The following is an 18,640-nucleotide window of genomic DNA, read 5'->3' as shown; positions in this document are numbered from 1 at the left end:
ATAAGTCTAGAATTGTCCAAAAGCTTTACAGAGGAAGGTCCAAGTATCTTGCATAAACTATATTAATATATTGTGATTAGTGGATTTTCATTGTCATAAATTTTTTTTCTTTTATCTTTACTTCTTGTCTTCTCCTCCAAGGGAATGTGCTAGCTGAAGAGAAAGTGACAAGATGGAACCCCCCTTTATATACCCCCTTTAAATACAGGTTACTTAAAGTTTTAGTCCTGAAAAGAATTTAAAAGTAAGGATAGCCTCTATCATACTGGTGATATTGTATTATAAAAACTATAACTAGGGGAACCAGAGTGGCTCAGTGGGTTAAGGCCTCTGTCTTTAGCTCAGGTCATGATCCCGGGGTCCTGGGATCAAGCCCTGTTATCGGGCTCTCTGCTTAGCGGGGAGTCTGCTTCCCTTCCTCTCTCTGTGCCTGCCTCTCTGCCTACTTGTGATCTCTGTCTGTCAAATAAATAAATAAAATCTTAAAAAAAAAACTATAAATAAATGTAAAGGGATAATGATGAAAAAGGAAGGTGTTTCGTGGAACAAAAAAGATCATCACATCTGAAGCATTAGTGAACACAAGCAAAGAAAAGTAGAAAAAGGAACTATTTTTCCAGTATGTTTATAAAGTTACTAATGATGAAGGAAATGTTGGGGGTTTTTTGTTTGTTTCACAAGGAACTTCTAAGGAGTACAGGGAATACCAATTGTCAATGTCAGTATGTGACAGAAAACAGACATTGAAATATGTAACCAATCACTGAGGGGCTGCTTGCTATTTATTCTTTTAAACAGTAACTTAAAGTTAAGACTGTTTTAAATTGGTTGAATAGCTCAGTGTGTGTGCATCAATTTTCTCAAGGATTCCAGGCTATTACATACGTGGATGGCCAAGAAGTGACAGTTTCCAGGATGGTAGTATTTAATACCATCAAAGGTGGTGACTGAATTTCCTTCCACCTTACATCTTCCAGGACATAATGCTTCCGTACAAGACCACTTAGCATTCTGGCATGTGCTGTTAAAATGCAATAGTTATGTTAAGGTCATCAATTGTGTTTTCTCCATGAGGAAAATAAATACCCCAATGTTAAAAATCAAAATTTAAATTAAGATATTTACTTAAGGTTTATTAGACCATCTTTTAAAAGAAATTTTTAAAGTAATCTTTACACCCAAAATGGGGCTCAAACTCACAGCCCCAAGATTAAGAGTCGCATGTCTATTGACTGAGCCAGCCAGGAGCCCCTATTAGACCATCCTCATTCTCCAATCAGCATCTCAACTCTGATCAAGTGCCACATTGATGGTGGCATTCTGGCATTTTAAAGGACTTGAATTCCATGGACTAAAATAATAGCTTCTGCCTGCATTAAATATATAAAAACTTCTAAACTGGATTTCAGAGGTTTGTTTAAATGGAATACATTCCACTATTAGTACTAAAACACCTGCTACATGCCACATTGTAGACCCTCACTGTTCAATACAGTATAGAAACATATAGCTATTGATTACTTGAAATGTGACAGTTCTAGATTGAGCTCTGCTATAAATATAGAATATAGACTTTTAAGACTTAATTTGAGAAACAGATTGTAAAAATCTCTCATTAATTTGAGAAACAGATTATAAAATCTCTCATTAACTTTTTATACTAATTTCATTTCTAGATGCTAATTCTGCACTTTGGATGTATAAAATACATAATTATAATTAGATTCCACCACTACCTTTTGGCTTTTGAAAAACACATCAACTAAAAAATGTTAAATTATATATGTGGGTCATATTTGTAGCTAATATGATATTTCTCTAGGATTACACTGTCCTAGATATTCAATAAACCATAGCTATTGTTATCATAATTATTACTAATATATTATTTCCACACTAACAGGAACATTTCTCATTTATAAGGAACATACTATAGTATAAATAATAGATTAGTTTTCATTGAGTCAAATTATTTCCCTACAAAGGCATAGTACATTTTTAGAAAAGTCCTTTGGAGTTCTGCAGAAATTTAGAGTTTCAGAGAAATGTCATAATGAAGAATGGGGAACTCTCTCTGATCAGCATATTGTTCCTGAATTTAAATAATATACATTAATTTTTGGCGCATTGAAATACACTACTATTAAATATATCTATAAACATCATATATATAAACATGAATATATATGTACAAATATATACAAAGATATAAATAAAGATCAAATATATTTTCACAGGTATAGTCACATATAAAAATTATCTGAAAAGTAGTGGGCTGTTTCTGATTATACATTTTACTAAATATTTTTGGTAATTAGCATAATTATTGTTTCATTGTTGTAACCAATGATTGTATGATTCTTGTATGATTCTTTGCTCTATATTTGCAACCACCAATTGGTTTATTCTTTGAAACACTATTTCAGTTAGTGAAAAACATTACTTTTTAAAGATACAATGAAAGCTCACACATTTTTTAATCTTATTTTTCTATTTTATTTTATTTTTTTCAGTGTCCCAAGATTCATTATTATATTTTATTTAAAAACCACACCAAACTTTCCCTTAAAAATGAAAAACAAACTATCAACATGGAAAATACCGTATTTATTTCCAAAAAGTTTATTTTAAGGGTGGACCTAGAATTATTTCAAATTAGATTAAAATATTAGTATTATTTCACTATTAACAAAATGTGGACAAAAAGCATGCACATACCACTGAGAACCACAAGGACCTCTTCGGACTTCCCCTGACTTATAGGTCTTTCCATGTAAGCTACAGGGACATTCAGTCTTTAATACACATCCCCCTTTTTCTCCAATATCATCCAACAGATAACCTAGGAAAAATACATTGTACAAGAATTATATAAACATCAGCAAATTCTCAAGCAGTGAACTGTGAAATCACTCTTGAGCTAGTTCTTTCAAGTGTAAACATGCACTTAAAATGGTAAGTTCCATTTAGCAATTAACCTTAGTTTGAAATCTGGCAAGAGTAAAATTTTTGGAGCCATGGAACATTCCTAAGGAGCCCAATAGAGGACTAGGGGATCATTTGTGGGTACCGTGGCCCTATAGAAATAGACATACAGATTAACTTTGTAAGTCTCTCTACTTCTTTTCTGCAGTTTGCTAGGATGGATTATGAATAGGTGATTTCATTAAATATCTGGTTAGAAATAAGACCCACCATTCTTGAGTCACTTTTTCAGTTGTTTTAGTATAAACAGTCTCACAGGGTATGTTACCTTCTGGGCAGAAGCAGCCATTCACACATTCGCTATCTTGAAAAGGAGCCACATTAGAACAAGTTGCAGGATTTGAGGGACCGCATTCTTTGTAGATATGTTTTTCTGGGCATCTAGGTTTTCCTGGAGAAATATAGAAATATGTATACATGGAAATGAGAGGGAATTTAATGTGATAAATACATAATATTCTAATGGGGATCTTTCAAATGGGATTCTTTGAGTCTAATTTTCTAGACATGAGTCAGTCTTTGAAATTATTCAGTACAATTAAATTGTACCAATTTCTCATGCATTATTTTGTGCTACAATATTTAATGTGTAGAAAAAATAAAAAATGAAGATGGAAAATAGGAAGAAATGTATATTATATATGTAATGACATCTCATCTTACTTTGAAATTGATCTACTTGTTTTTTAACTTAAAAGGATTGAGCTAAGCATGAATTGAAAGTACTTTTATATTTGTGTGAAATTCACATCTATGTTTTACTAATTTTTTGAAAGAAATCACAGTACTAATCAATATACTTTTGATAACTTTTCCAGTTACTTTTTTTCAGTTTTTGCAGAATTTCTCATTTTTCCCAGTTACTTTTACAAATTATAGACTAGAAAGTTCCTAATTGAGATCTTATCACAAGGGACTGTCATTTATGGCAAGTCACTTCACCAAAACAGTCCCCGTTTCCTTGTAAGTACCTGGGAGAGATGAGACTCCATCATATCTAAGATCCCTTTTAGGGCTTACAATCATTTAAGAACATTACTTTGAAATATAGCTCAACTTTAAAGTGCTATAGAAACTTTCTGGCTTGGAATCTGCAATAAAATTTAAAACCTACCACAAGTCACATCAGAATCATCTCGCCAGGATTCATAGATGCCGGGACCATCTGAGGCACAGAGGCGGGACAACTCTGAGTAAGTGTCACATGTAGAATTTTTGCCTGGATTTTGGCAGTAGTCATTAACGCAAATCATTCTGTAGTCATCGGAAAAAGCGGCGACCTTTCTACATTTCTCAAAGTAAGTTCCAATAATTTTGTCACAGTACTACAAAATAAAGTGTGAAGTTTTATTAAAACATAAGAAAAAATGACAATTAATAAACATTTAGGAAGAGATAAAATTCAGAAGTATTTGGTTTTGCATGATAATCTGTAGCTTGGCAGGGAGAGTTGCTGAATGCTGTTCAAAATGGAGAGTTTTGAAATAGAGTTAACACAGTGACTCCTTCACCTCTGGCGTTTTGGATTGCTATATAACAACTTCAGAAATGGTTGTACCTATACTCATCCAAAATTTCTCCAAAGGTGACATGAAATTTACAACTTGAGAAAATAAAAAGGGTGAGAAAAAAGTGCTATTGTCAGTGCCAGAGAGTGGGATGATAAATGACTGATACCATAAAAGACAGAAGGGAAACTGGTGCTTTGTCTATTAGTCTTATCATATTTGGTGAGCAAACAGGCAGTGAAATAGAGTCACTGTGGGCTTTCTGGGTGGGGGTTGGTGGGGGCCACGGGAGTTAGCTCTGGAAACAATGTATTTGTTTCATGTTGGTAAGGAAGTAAGGAGGTAAATACACATATTATGGAACATACAAATTTCAAATTTCAACATATTTTAACTACCACATAACTGTACATATGTTTGTGCAGAGAAATATAAAACCACTGTCAAGCAAATGGACAATCTGGACCAATTAACTCTCTGAACAATTTGGACCAATTAACTCCTAAGATAGCTGATAACATTTTCTAAGTAAGGTATAAGATTAAGCGAAATAAAATCTTCAAAGATTGCTTTTTTGTCTATTATTTTTTGTGTATGTTTATTACTAGATTACAGGTTCCTTTAGGACAAAAATAGAATCTTGTATCTTCTTGGTTTAACATAGTGTCTTGCACATAGTAGGTCCTTACTAAATATGCATTAGCTTTAACATAAATTTATATAGTCACTGAGTTAATATTTTTTGAGCAACCAGGAGTAAGTTCTCATATGCTATACAACTTCTGGTTTTATACAAATTTTAGGATTGTTTGTTCCAGCGCTTTGAAAAATGCCAGGGGAATATTGATTGGGATGGCACTGAAAGTATAGATTGCTCTGGGAAGCACAGACATTTTGACAATGTTTATTCTTCTGATCCATGAGCATAGAAAGTTTTTCCATCTTTTGTGTCTTCTTTAATTTCCTTCGTGAGTGTTCTCTGGGTATTACACACAAACAATGAATCATGGAACACTACATCGAAAATGAGTGATGTGGGGGTGCCTGGGTAGCTCAGTCATTAAGCGTCTGCTTTCAGCTCGGGTCATGATCTCAGGGTCCTAGGATCAAGCCCCACATTGGGCTCTCTGCTCAGTAGGGAGCCTGCCTACCTCCCTCTCTCTCTCTCTGCCTGCCTCTCTGCCTTTTTGTGATCTCTGTCAAACAAATAAATAAAATCTCAAAAAAAAGAATGAGGTACTGTATGGTAACTAACATAACATAAGGAAACAAACAAACAAACCAAGGAGAACAGTGCTGAAATTTGCTACTAGGTGAAATATAAATCTCTCACCTCTACACCATCTTCACAAATCTCATAGCTTTTACTAAAAGCTTTGGGACAATCTCCAGGAATTTTACTACTGGCAATGTGCTCATTGATGTTGTCTCCTTAAAAAGAAAACAGTGCTTAGTACAAGATATTCACTATGCACATACATGTTATTTTCAAGCTAAATATAACTAAATTGACTACATAATTTTTTATTTTAACAATTTCTTATTCTTTAGACAAATGCAAATTATTGTTAGGTTTATTAAAATATGAGCAATCATTTTATAATCTTCTTTCAGGAAGCAATTTTCTTAGACATAATGCACTGAAATCTCACCTGGAGTGCTGTTGAAGTTACCACAAAGACCACAAGTTGGATATTGCTTGTGAAGAGTAAGCTTTAAAAAAAAAAATAACATGTACATATTTATAAAATATTAAAAATACCTCAAGACAAAGTTTGCCCAAACCAAATGATGGTGTCTCTTCATATTCAATTCTACCTAAGCTGGGTATATAGGCATGTACTAGCGAGCCTCTTTTAGAGGACCTGGATTCTAGAAGTTGGAAAGATCCTGACTCTACCTCTTACTAACTGTGTGTCCTTGGATGGATTATTTAGATTGTATTAGCCTGAATTTCCTGAGTTCCATCACCTATAAAACAAGATTAATAATAGTATGTATTTCAAGGTATTTTAAATTGTAAATAAGATAATGCTTAGTACAATGCATAATGTGGAGATTTTTCAATAAACCTTAACTCTTATTTTCCTTACAATGTAAAGTTTTATAACTGAAAACAATGAAGAAAAAGCACAGGAATGTAAGAAAATCAGACCCAGACTTACTGAGAGTTTATTTTTGCCCCACATCAAAGACAGGATTCCTCTACGGCTTTTCAGGACATAATGTTCTCCATATTTTTTAATATGTATCAGTTTATTGTCATATGGTATCTGCACTCTGAAAAGTATAAAATACAAGTACATATAATGGTAAAAATAGTATTATAACTTTTTAAATAATTCATGTTCTATATTTGTGTCATAAATATAATACTGGCTAATATATATTAAAGCTTAGGGCACCTGGGTGGCTCAGTTGTTAAATGTCTGCCTTCAGCTCGGGTTGTGATCCCACGGTTCTGGGACTGAGCCCCGCCTCAAGCTCCCTGATCTGTGGAAAGTCTGCTTCTCTCTCTCCCACTCCCCCTGTTTGTGTTCCCTCTCTCATTGTTTCTCTCTCTCTCTCTCTGATAGATGAAGAAAATCTTTCAAAAATATATTAAAACACAATGGTTTTGTTTTTCCAATATTTGAAAGACTTTTAAAGAACAATGACTAAATCCTTGGGGCTTTGGAGAAATAAAAAAGAAGAAATCCGTTCTGTATAAGAAATAAATGATCAAATAATTTGAAATGTTCACAAGTAGAATATCATGTCTCAACTTTTTATCCTGGAAAATATTCAAATATGGCATCTCTTCCAAATATGAATTTCTACTTCTAAAAACAATGGCCTAGGTTTCAATCTAATGAAAATCCCATATTTATATTTAATGATAGACATACGAATGAAAACTAAGATATTCTATTAGCAGATTGGTTGAATACGCGCATTGCCCCAAATCTAAATACTCAAAATAGTCAAACAACAGAGCTACTCTTCTTATCTCCACCTTGTTATAGGAATAAATATAGTATTTTACAATCCTACATTAAACAAAATCTATCAGACTCCTGTCCAAGAAATTATTATAAAATCCAATATGAGAACCAAAGTAGAAAAGAGTACCATCTTTTCACTATTCAACCTTTTTTCTTTTTGCTCTGGTTACTCCAAGTGCTTCTATAACATTTATCCATAACACTGTGGCATTTACCTTTCTTCATTAACTAGAATGCGATCACCAGAAACAGAGACCTCATTATTATCGATTTCAACTGCTATTTTTTCAAAATCACCATTACTCTTTCTTTTGATCTCAATATTGAAATCTCCTCCAGATTCAACGCAGTGATGGCAGAAAGTGTATGAGCAGGAAGACTCAAAGGAAAAGATGCGGCCATTGAAAGCTTTATATATTCCTTTGCCCCAAGTAGTAGCTTCACCTGCAAAATATTCAGAGTAGAATGTTCATAATTACTTGGAACTATTAGTGTAGCTTCTAGTTCTGATTTTTTAAGTGTTTATGTACCAAGAGAAAACATCACAGAAAGGTTTTGTTCTCACAGCCACCACATTAAATCAGTATTTTTCTTTCTCACATATAGCAAAAACACACTAACAGTAGTACTTGAATCCTTGGGAATACATAATGGTGCCTATTCTGGCTCAAATAAAACATGAATAAAAACACCTTGTTTCCAGTGGAAAAGGGAAATTGTCTCTACTGGCAAAGGTATATACAGAGGGAGTTGTGATCTGTTTGCCTACTTGTTTTTCTTCTTGTAGAGATAGTCTTTCTAATGTTGCACAAGGGGATTACCATTTATAGCAAATAAGTATAAAGAATATTATTTCTCTATGTACACGCATCTGCACATGTACACATATGTGTATACCTGTGTCTGTGTCATGTGTATATGTGTGTGCAGACGTGTATATGTGTACCTTTGAGGAAAAATAGTACAAATATGGTGTCATTCAGAAATGCAATGATCAAACAGATAGATGATGGGAAAATGTTTAAAACTAGTTCCAAATTTTGGCTAATTTGTAATTCCATTAGATACTGGCTGGCTTGGACATAAAATATATATATATAGAAATCCCAGTCATTTTTACTTACCAATAACTGGGCTCACTTCTGAGTACTTCGGAATGGCTTCTGGTATATTGGATCCTTTTTCTATGTAACACAATGCATGGATTACTTAGATTTATTTATTTATTTATTTGACAGACAAAGATCACAAGTAGGCAGAGAGGCAGGCACAGAGAGAGAGGGGGGATGCAGGCTCCCTGCTGAGCAGAGAGCCTGATGCAGGGCTTGATCCCAGGACCCTGAGATCATGACCTGAGCCAAAGTTTGGGGCTTAATCCACTGAGCCACCCAGGCACCCTTTAAATTTCAAGACACATATTAATTTTTTTCTTTTTTTCTTTTTCTGACATATATTGATTTTAAATATTCAGGACATTTGAACTTATACATGGGAACTTGGAAGCTGATTCTGAAGGTCATCAATGGGTTTCTTTATCCTGAATATATAATTTGATTTTGGGAGAGCTGTAATTTACCAAGTTCATTTACATGATTATCTCTTAAATCCATATTTTTTCTTGAACAACTAGTCATTGTATTTTCAAAAATCATTGTGAGCTTATTCATTTTGGGTTACGTACAATTACTAACATATGCAGCATCCCCCATAGACCTATATTTTGAACTTCAAAAAGAGAACTTTGCTAGCATACTTTTATTGGGAGCCATTAGCTAAACAGGTCCAAGGTAGATTTTTATTAAATCAGTCTACAATATGATGCTAATAAGTCAATTATCTATATTAAAGAGAACTCAATTCTCCTGGTCAAAGAGGAAAATTCATATCACTTGATACTTTTCTGTGATTGTTTATTTACAAAGCATTGAGCATTTTATGTGACTAAGTAAACTTACATGAAATCTTAGAGCAAGGCCTAAAATCAAGCAGAATAAAATAGCAGCAACAACAAAAATCAATACTTTAATGGAATTTTAAAATTTTTTTTTACAATGCCATTTATTTTATATTTTGGGACTTGTCTTTGCTAAAGGCTGTCTTTTCCCAGGTCAAGTGGAAGTAGGTTGAATTCTTAGTTTATTTATAAAATCATTTAAAAATAATGTATCTAAAATGATAAAGAAGAAGTTGCATTATGCTTTATTTAGATTCCCTTAAAGTATAATTTAATATATCATATTAATGGAGTTGTTTAAAATATACAGTTGGTTATCTAAATCATATTACTCAAAGAGAAGCATTTAGAAGCTCAGTTCAACATGGAAAAGACACAACAATATCACATGCTAGTAAATCAATAATCCATAAAACATTTAAACTTCAAAATTATACATAGAGACATATGTACACACAGATACACACATATGCATCATATATAGAGAGAGATTTTAAATACTGAAAGCCACAAAGCAAATTACCTAGAGTACTGAATGGTCCAGAGGTACTGCTGTCAGAGGAGCTTGTAACACCTATTTTAATACAAAATAGTTAAGCTGTTTCATAAATGTATACATTTCATCAGAAAGGATGAATACCCAACTTCTGTAGCAACATGGACGGGACTGGAAGAGATTATGCAGAGTGAAGTAAGTCAAGCAGAGAGAGTCAATTATCATATGGTTTCATTTATTTGTGGAGCATAACAAATAGCATGGAGGACAAGGGGAGTTAGAGAGGAGAAGGGAGTTGGGGGAAATTGGAAGGGGAGGTGAACCATGAGAGACTATGGACTCTGAAACAATCTGAGGGTTTTGAAGGGGAGGAGGGGTGGGAGGTTGGGGGAACCAGGTGATGGGTATTAGAGAGGGCACGGATTGCATGGAGCACTGGGTGTGGTACAAAAACAATGAATACTGTTATGCTGAAAATAAATTTTAAAAAATTTTAATAAAATAAAATAAAAAAAGAAAAGTTTTTAAAATCGGATGGATAAACCATGGATCCAAGTTCAACAATGCTAATGCTAGCAGACTTAGAACAATGTAAAGCTGCCTAAGAAAAATATATATTATCAACTCAACAACCTGTGGGAGAAATAAAATTAAATGCCTCATCACCAAATGAACTGACATCAAATTAATTTATTACAGATCAATTGCCTTAAAATGTATTCAGGAAAAGAGAAAGAGAAACGTTTGCATTAACAGGGCCCAGCGTCTCCTATCTGTTTCCACCACACTTACTCCCACTTCGAATTGCTTTACATTTGGGATATCTAGGTGCCATTTCTAGATGTCAATGGAACTAAGGAGTCTGCAGTCACAAAAACTGGAAATATGAAAACCACTCATCTAGTTGAGCTGAAATGTTACTCTGAATAAGTCTAAGATCAAGAGATAATAATCTCAACAGATCAAAAACTTGCAATTTCAAAGCCACTAGGTTCACTGCCATTAGATATACTAACAGAAAGAACACTAATTAAAAAACATCTGTCTCATTCAAAAAATTAAAGCAGTCAAAAGCTGGCATCCCAATAGCAGAAAAATTTCAAATTGGTAACCATTCCAAAACAGAAAGATGAGAGGCAGTTACTGCCTACATTTCTCAGGAACACATCCTAAATTTGAATACCTGAGCTAATGACAGCAGATCTGGGGCTTCAATATTCAGTGTCTAATAAACCATTCGTACCAACTGGGTTTAAACAAAACCGGTGGCATGAATAATGAGTGATTTCAAATTTCTCATTTCCATTGCAGTGTTGACCTCAAAACTGACGTCCAAAGATTAAGAACAACCTAAAATAGAATTATTATTTCTACATGACCAAGCCTTTTTTGAACAGATTCACTAACAGTCAATCCAGACAGAAGCCAACATTACTACACTACCATGTATCTCCTGCTAATTAGACTTTACCTTTTAAAAATGTATCAGTCCTAAAGTTGAGTTCTAAATGTGAATCCTGAACATTTTTCAGATCACCCATATCACGAGAAATGAACCTACTACCCACAGTTCTTTGGTCATCCAGTCTAGTGGCTCCTAAGACTTTCTAATACTGCTAGCAGCACCAAAATAGTTCCCATGTCATAATACATATTATTTAACAATGCATACCACAAATTCCTAGACTATTCAATCTAATGTTTCCATTAAGTAGAAATATTAAAATTTATGAGATTTTCAAAAGGGATGGAACTCATTTACTCTATCAGAAATAAACCTCCAAAAAACTTTAAACTACCAAGACCAGATCCAGAATACAAATCTCAAACCCAACAAATTATTGGCTACTCTAACCACCTCCTCAGCTTCTGCAACTCCAAATCAGTTTTGTATAAAGGCAACAAAAATAACTCTACATCAGTATAATCACAGCCACAAAATTCATTCTACATTCTATGCCAAGCAATATTAAATGACTTTTCCCTAATCACATCTACATACAGTTTATCATTTAACAATTTTGGCTTGCGTTTCGTATCATTACAAATGTTTGTGATTTTCATTGCTATTTTATAATGTATTTCAGAATCCTGACTTTCTAATCATCAGATATAAATCTCAATTCTCAAGCCATGAAAACCAGACCCAGTAATATCCTTTCCAGTATCACAGATACCTGTACCACCACGGCCAGTTTCACCAAATTCGTTTGGTCCAGAAGCAACACCACCAAGTCCAGCTGTACCCTTCCTTCCTTCACCACTTCCAGAACCAGAAGACCAAGTGTCTTCTCCTAATGGAAAATCAAGATGTGATTAAAAGAAATAAAGAAGGAAGAAATTAATTTGGATTTCTTGGGAATAGAGTCCAGGTTAAGCTGCCTGAGCTGCTGACATCAGATCCAAGACTAAAGTATCTAGTCCCCACAAATCCATTGCCTCTTTCCATTCCCACCAATTCGACTGATTTAAAATCCCTGAGGATCAGATGACCCCATATTAGATCCTGAATCTTCAGAGATACCAACCAGAATATCCATACCCATTTCTTACACTTGAGTCACCTGCTGAATACAAAATGATCGTCATGAGAATTATTTTTCATGCATACTATGATTCAGAATTTTTTTAGGCACAGAAATTAACCACCAATACCTAGAACACTGGAGCTAGAGCCTCCAGGACCACCTACTCTATTTCCATCAAAGTCTTTACCACTATGGCTACTGGATTTGAACCAGAATCTCAAAAACCAAACTGAGTTTAACCCTTCCTTTCTTCATTTTCATAATTAGAAAACGAATTCCTTCCCTCTAATGGAAAATTTAAATGTTATTTTTAAAAATGATAAAAAAAAATTTAAACCCATTTCAATTTCAACAAGAGTCTAAGTTAGTAGAATGACCGAGTTATGGGCATTGGACCTGAGATTCATGGATCCACGGACAACATACATGCTGCTGCTCATTCCATCAATTCCTTACCTCCAACTTTCTTTAACCAAGTACCAAATCCTGAATTTTGAAAAATTTTTAAAGATTTTACTTATTTATTTGAGAGAGAGTGGAAGAGGGTAGGAGAGGCAAACTCCCCACTGAGCAGAGAGCCTGACATGGGACTCAATCCCAGGACCCTGAGATCAGGACCTGAGCTAAACACAGACACTTAACCAACTGAATCACCCAGGCACTCCCTGAATTTTCAAAATTACCACCAGCATGCTCACCACCACCTCTTCCACTGGTACTTCTACCAGAATATTAAAAGTATGTCAATAGGAAATATTTGATATATTTTATAATTGATAAATTTAAGCAAAAAATTAACTAGCAACATCCATACCACTAAAAGTAGATTCTCTAGTACCTTTTATTACACTTTTACTAAGGCCAGTGTCATCAAATCGATTTGAACCAGAATCTCCAAAATCAAATTTAGCTTCACGTTTCCTTTCTCCATGTCTCAAATCAAACGATGAGGACTTTTCCACTAACAGAGAAATAAAAATGTTAGCATGACAACAGATTAAAGCCTGAAATCAATTTAGATTTCACCTAAGCAGAGTCCAAAATTAGACTACCTGAGCCACTGGCATCAGATTCCCTGCTGCTCTTATCACTCTGATAAGATCCACTGCTTTCAAATTCCTTTTGACCAAATTTCTCAAAACCATATCTCAAATTTTCTGATATCCCATCAACAAAATAATCCCCAATTCTTGCACTGGTATTGCCTGCAGAATGTAAAATGATTGTCATCAGAACATATTCCAATAAATTTCATGATTCAAATATTTTTAGGCACAGAAATTAAACATCAAGACCTAAACCACTGGAACTAAATTCACTAGTACATTTAATACCATTATCACCACTGTCACCCCAGTGATATGAACTAGAATCTTCAAAATCAAATTCAGTTCCAAACATCTTTCCTTCAAGTCCAAAATCAAAAGACCTAGGCCTTCCCACTAACAAAAAATTCGAAATATTATCAAATAAAATACTAAATATTCAAAACTCAATTGGATTTCTCAGGAACACGGAGTGGAATACCTGAGCTACCAGCATCAGATCCAAAGCCTTTGAATCCAGCCCCAGCTGATCCACTGCCTCTCATTCTAGTCCCTCCAATTTCATTGATTCCAAAGCCCTGTTGACCAGAAACCTCTACATTGATTTCTGATTTTCCAGAGCTGTCACCAGCAAATGTATTCCGATTTCTCAAACTGGTATCACCTGCAGAACATAAAATGATGTCACAGGGCATACTGAAAACATTTCATGATTCAGAAATGTTTATACATAAGAAATGAGATATCAATACCTAGATCATTGGGCATGGGTCCTCCAGAACTGTTCATTCGCTTTCCTTCAATTTTTATTTTGCCATTAATGTCACTGTCACCAAATGAACTTGAACCAGAAGCTCCAAAACCAAATGCAGCATTGCCCTTCTGTTTTCCAAGTTCCCAACCCAAAGACCCAGTTCCAACTGACAGAAAAATTAAAATAATATTAAAAATTAATCTTAATTCGTAAGTTTATTATTAAATATTTTAAAAATCTATTTTAACCAGTTAGTTACTTTAATTAATTTCAAATTTTCTGGAATTAGTCTTAGTTGGAATACCTGGGCTATGGGCATCAAATCCAAAACCGATTGATTCACCCCCGGCAGATCCTCTGCTGCTTATTTCACTCCGGTCAGCTCTACCAATGCCCAATCCCTTCTGATCAGATGCCCCCAAACCAAATCCCAAATTTCCAGAGATACTGCTACTAAATCCAGCCCTACTTTTTGGGTTGGTATTATCTGATAAAATTAAAAAAGAAAAGACAAAAGATTATTACCAGGTAATAATTAAATACAACTTATGACTCTATCCTTCATGCACAAAACCTAAATAGCAATAATTAGACCACTGGAACTTGACTTTCCAATGTTCCCTATTTCATTCTCACCAAAGTCTTTTTTTTTTTTTTAAAGATTTTATTTATTTATTTGTCAGAGAGAGAGGGAGAGCGAGCACAGGCAGACAGAGAGGCAGGCAGAGGCAGAGGGAGAAGCAGGCTCCCTGCCAAGCAAGGAGCCCGATGTGGGACTCAATCCCAGGACGCTGGGATCATGACCTGAGCCGAAGGCAGCTGCTTAACCAACTGAGCCACCCAGGCGTCCCCTCACCAAAGTCTTTTTGTTCGAGACTACTGATACCCATTCCACATGAACCAGAATTACCAAGACCAAATTCAAATTCATCCCTCTTTCTACCACCAAATCCAAAATCAAAAGGCAAATGTAAAATCCAACTGTTTTCAAAAGCAAAAAACAAAACAAAACAAACAAAAAAACCCAAAGGATGTAAATGATTAATTATTTGTATTGTTTCATTACAGAGTCTAGATCAGAATTCCTGAGCCACTGATATGACAGCCAAAGACCAATGGATTTACCAACAAACTCCTTTCTGTTCTTCCTCTTTCCACCAATATCCACATCTTTTAAGATAAATTGCTCTCACACAAAAATGCAAAGATTTACATATTTTATTGACCCTGACCTCTTCACTGACTTTAATTTCCAAATATAGAATGCTATTTACCCGTACTTTTGTAAATTTGTGGGGGTTTTTTCTGACATTCTTCTTTAAGAACACTAGTTGAAATATGAGTAATGAGACTTAAAAAATTAACACCATGGAAGTACAGAAACATGAGACCCAAATTCTCCTGTTCTTTATAACAAAACTTGGGAACAAGAGAGTTTAGGTGCCTTTCCCAAAGTCCACAGAAGGTAAGCAGGAAAGACTGGGGATAGAAACTGGGTCTCTTTCTTCCAGGTCCAAAATCCTTCACAATTAAATCTAACTGCTTCTTCACTAAAATGTTTAAATTGCTGATTTCTGTTGAAGATAACACAGCTTCTTTAAGAATCAAACATAATTTAAAAATCATTCTAACACTGAGTCAGGTCAAAACAACACTACCTTCCCTGCTTTGTTAATTGATTTTTTTTTTCTGTCAAAAGCAGAAACTAAAAAACAGCTTGGAATACCTGTTTCACTGGCAGCAGATTTCGAGCCACCCAATCCATTTACTGCATTCACATCATATCCATTTTGACCAGATGGACCCCTACCAATGTCATTTCGATTTGAAGCAGTGCCACCAAATGTCATATCGCCAGACAGACTGCTGGCAAAACCACTTGCTAACTTGGTTTTCTCTGCCATACAAAAACACAATTGCTATCAGATAAAAAGTTGCATTCACTCATAATGTACAAGAAATTAATCTATCACATTGCTTGAACTAGGCCTACATTATCATTTCAAAAATATCGTCCCCTTCCCCTCCATACATCATGCCATATATAATTCCATACAGTATAACCAAGGGTATGCATGGCAAAAAATTTACCATGAGGTTTGAGAATTCCATAAGAAAACTAAAGCACTGGACCACTTAAGATAAATTTCACTGTCTTCTTTAGAACGTGACAAAACAATGAATAATTGAGTATTGTGAACAAGAGCAAGCATATCTGCATGAACTTATTAGTCATACTGTTTGTCAGTCCCAAAACAGATGGCTGGACAGACAGGAAACTGCACTCCTATACCCCAAACTGTTTGTCCCTTTTCAGTTACCACCACTTTGACTCAAATATTAAATTTCAATATAAAATACTGAAGTTATTTTCCTCATTGAATCTCCTTCTTTTCTATTTTTGCACAGGTAAGAACTATAGAGATTTGCAGACCAAGCAAGTAAAGTAAAACATGGCCAGTTGGGAGAAATGTGTAGAACCAGACAGAACATGCCTCATCTAAAGAAAGTTGATTTTTTTTTTCAAACAAAACCAAATAGCAGACCACAAACTGTTTTCAAACACTGCTTTATAATATTACTCATAAAACTGAGTATGCAATTTAAAGACAGAATCCGAGTATAGAAAATAAATTGTGGTTGGAGACAAAAATGGGAGTAGAGAAAACTTGCACCAAATTTGGGGTCTGGAAGTACTGTAATTAAATATCATAAAAATGATTGATCATTATAATAGCACCAAGAAGAAAGATAGCATAGAAAAACTAAAATGATCAGGAAAAAAATGTAACTTAATGTAAACATCTTTTCCAAAATTCTCTAAAGACAGAATTCATCAGTCTCATTCATCAGTCTCAGGCCCTAGAATTAGTGCCTTTCTATTCCCCACTATTAATTAAGGCCATGCGCTGCTAATAATGCAAAGATTATCAGGCTACCCAAAATGAAATAAAGCAGTTGTTTCCTAAATAAGCATTTTTCTCTAACAGTACCTGCCGGAGTGTTTTTTTAACACTAAACTATCAGTATCTTGATGTTTCCTCGACCTATCTTCAGCCCCTCCTGGAGCGTTATATCCAATGTTAAGGAGTGAATCAATAAGAGATTTCTTTCTTCTGTTTGGGTCACCAAAGCTCAGACTACTGAACAAAAAGTCATCTAATGTGAATAACAGAAGATCATATTTGAAAACAGTATTAAGAGCGCACAAGGGGGTTTTCATTGTGACACTCTGAAAGCCATGTTATTCCCTGTTATTCTGGCAGCCCTTGGAATAACATACACTTCTTATTGCCTTCATAGCCATACCCATACTTTTTTGTAATAATTCTAAGACTTCAAGAAAGACCGATGAAAAGAGCTATGAAGATTTCACTGCTGTGTACTAGACAGTCTTCTTATAGTAAGGGCAGAAACCTTCCCAGTTGCTTCCTCTCCATTGATAAGCCCTGAGTTCCAGTGTCCAACCTCCCCCAGTCAAAATATTCTACTGTGTTGAATCCACACTGTCCTTGGCTTAGGAATAGCTGATAAAATTAAAATAACATACCTGCTTGTCTTTTCTGTTTTCCTACAAAGAAAAAAACAATGAGAACATTTACTTATCAATTGTAGCATTCACTTCCTTCAAGTCTCAGCCTAACTGTCATCTCAATGAGGCAAACTCTGACAATTCAAAATTGCCACCCCCACTCTAATACTCCCAATTATCATTATATTACTATAATTTATTCCAGAGATTGTATCACCTTGTAATATACCATGTTTACCACTTCTGTTTACTGCTTACTGAGTGTCTGCTTCTTCTATATTTTAATCTCCATAAACTCAAGGCTTATGGCCTGTTTTATTCACTGTAGTATCCCAGGTGTCTGGGTATTAGATCTTAATATCTGCTTGATGCCAAGCAGAGAGAAATGAGGCAGTATTCAGTAGTAGGAAACCTATGAGCTTTTGAGTCAAACCCAACTAGACTCCTAGACCTACCATCAGAATGGCCTTTGACAATGCCTCTCTTAGACTCAAGAAAGAGGGATCCCTACTCATAACCACTCAAGTCTCAGTCTGGCCTTCCTCATGCCACGGCTCTCCTCAGAGGGCAAAGAACAAAGGCAGAGAAGTCAACATACACCAACCAAGAGCCTGTGCCATCTTTCTTTTCCCACTGTAGACTGTATTGAGTCCCCAAATCTCCATGATCCCAAGTCTGCTCTCAGGACCTTCATAAGCATCCTTCCCAAGACCATTTTCCCAAGGTTACACCATATTGCAGCAATAAACCCTAGGCTGGGGGGATGATCAAGGGGTGCTTCTTTGCAGGAGTAATAGATATGCTGAGGCGTGGAGGCAAGGGTATTTCTGTATATGTGGGACAAACCTAGAGT

At 35.0% G+C, this 18,640-nt stretch overlaps 1 protein-coding gene across 1 annotated transcript in view; it reads right to left on the bottom strand.

The window, feature by feature from the left end:
• MUC19 (mucin 19, oligomeric) overlaps window positions 1–16,105 on the bottom strand; it is a 170,545-nt gene extending 154,440 nt beyond the window's left edge. The window contains exons 1-13 of the mRNA XM_044226370.1: window positions 15,982–16,105; window positions 14,560–14,742; window positions 14,254–14,421; window positions 13,983–14,165; window positions 12,105–12,221; window positions 7,693–7,921; window positions 6,659–6,773; window positions 6,146–6,206; window positions 5,827–5,924; window positions 4,100–4,310; window positions 3,254–3,376; window positions 2,719–2,842; window positions 886–1,021 (exon numbers count right to left, since the gene is read on the bottom strand). Of these exons, the coding sequence (XP_044082305.1) occupies window positions 886–1,021; window positions 2,719–2,842; window positions 3,254–3,376; window positions 4,100–4,310; window positions 5,827–5,924; window positions 6,146–6,206; window positions 6,659–6,773; window positions 7,693–7,921; window positions 12,105–12,221; window positions 13,983–14,165; window positions 14,254–14,421; window positions 14,560–14,742; window positions 15,982–16,105 (1,872 nt within the window). The remainder of the gene's footprint in view (window positions 1–885; window positions 1,022–2,718; window positions 2,843–3,253; window positions 3,377–4,099; window positions 4,311–5,826; window positions 5,925–6,145; window positions 6,207–6,658; window positions 6,774–7,692; window positions 7,922–12,104; window positions 12,222–13,982; window positions 14,166–14,253; window positions 14,422–14,559; window positions 14,743–15,981) is intronic.
• Between the last annotated feature and the right edge of the window lie 2,535 nt (window positions 16,106–18,640).

This window comes from Neovison vison, chromosome 12 (assembly GCF_020171115.1).
Source record: "Neovison vison isolate M4711 chromosome 12, ASM_NN_V1, whole genome shotgun sequence".
Taxonomy (NCBI): Eukaryota; Metazoa; Chordata; class Mammalia; order Carnivora; family Mustelidae; genus Neogale; species Neogale vison.
The sequence above is the reverse complement of the archived record's forward strand: the minus strand, read 5'-3'. Positions and strand labels throughout refer to the sequence as shown.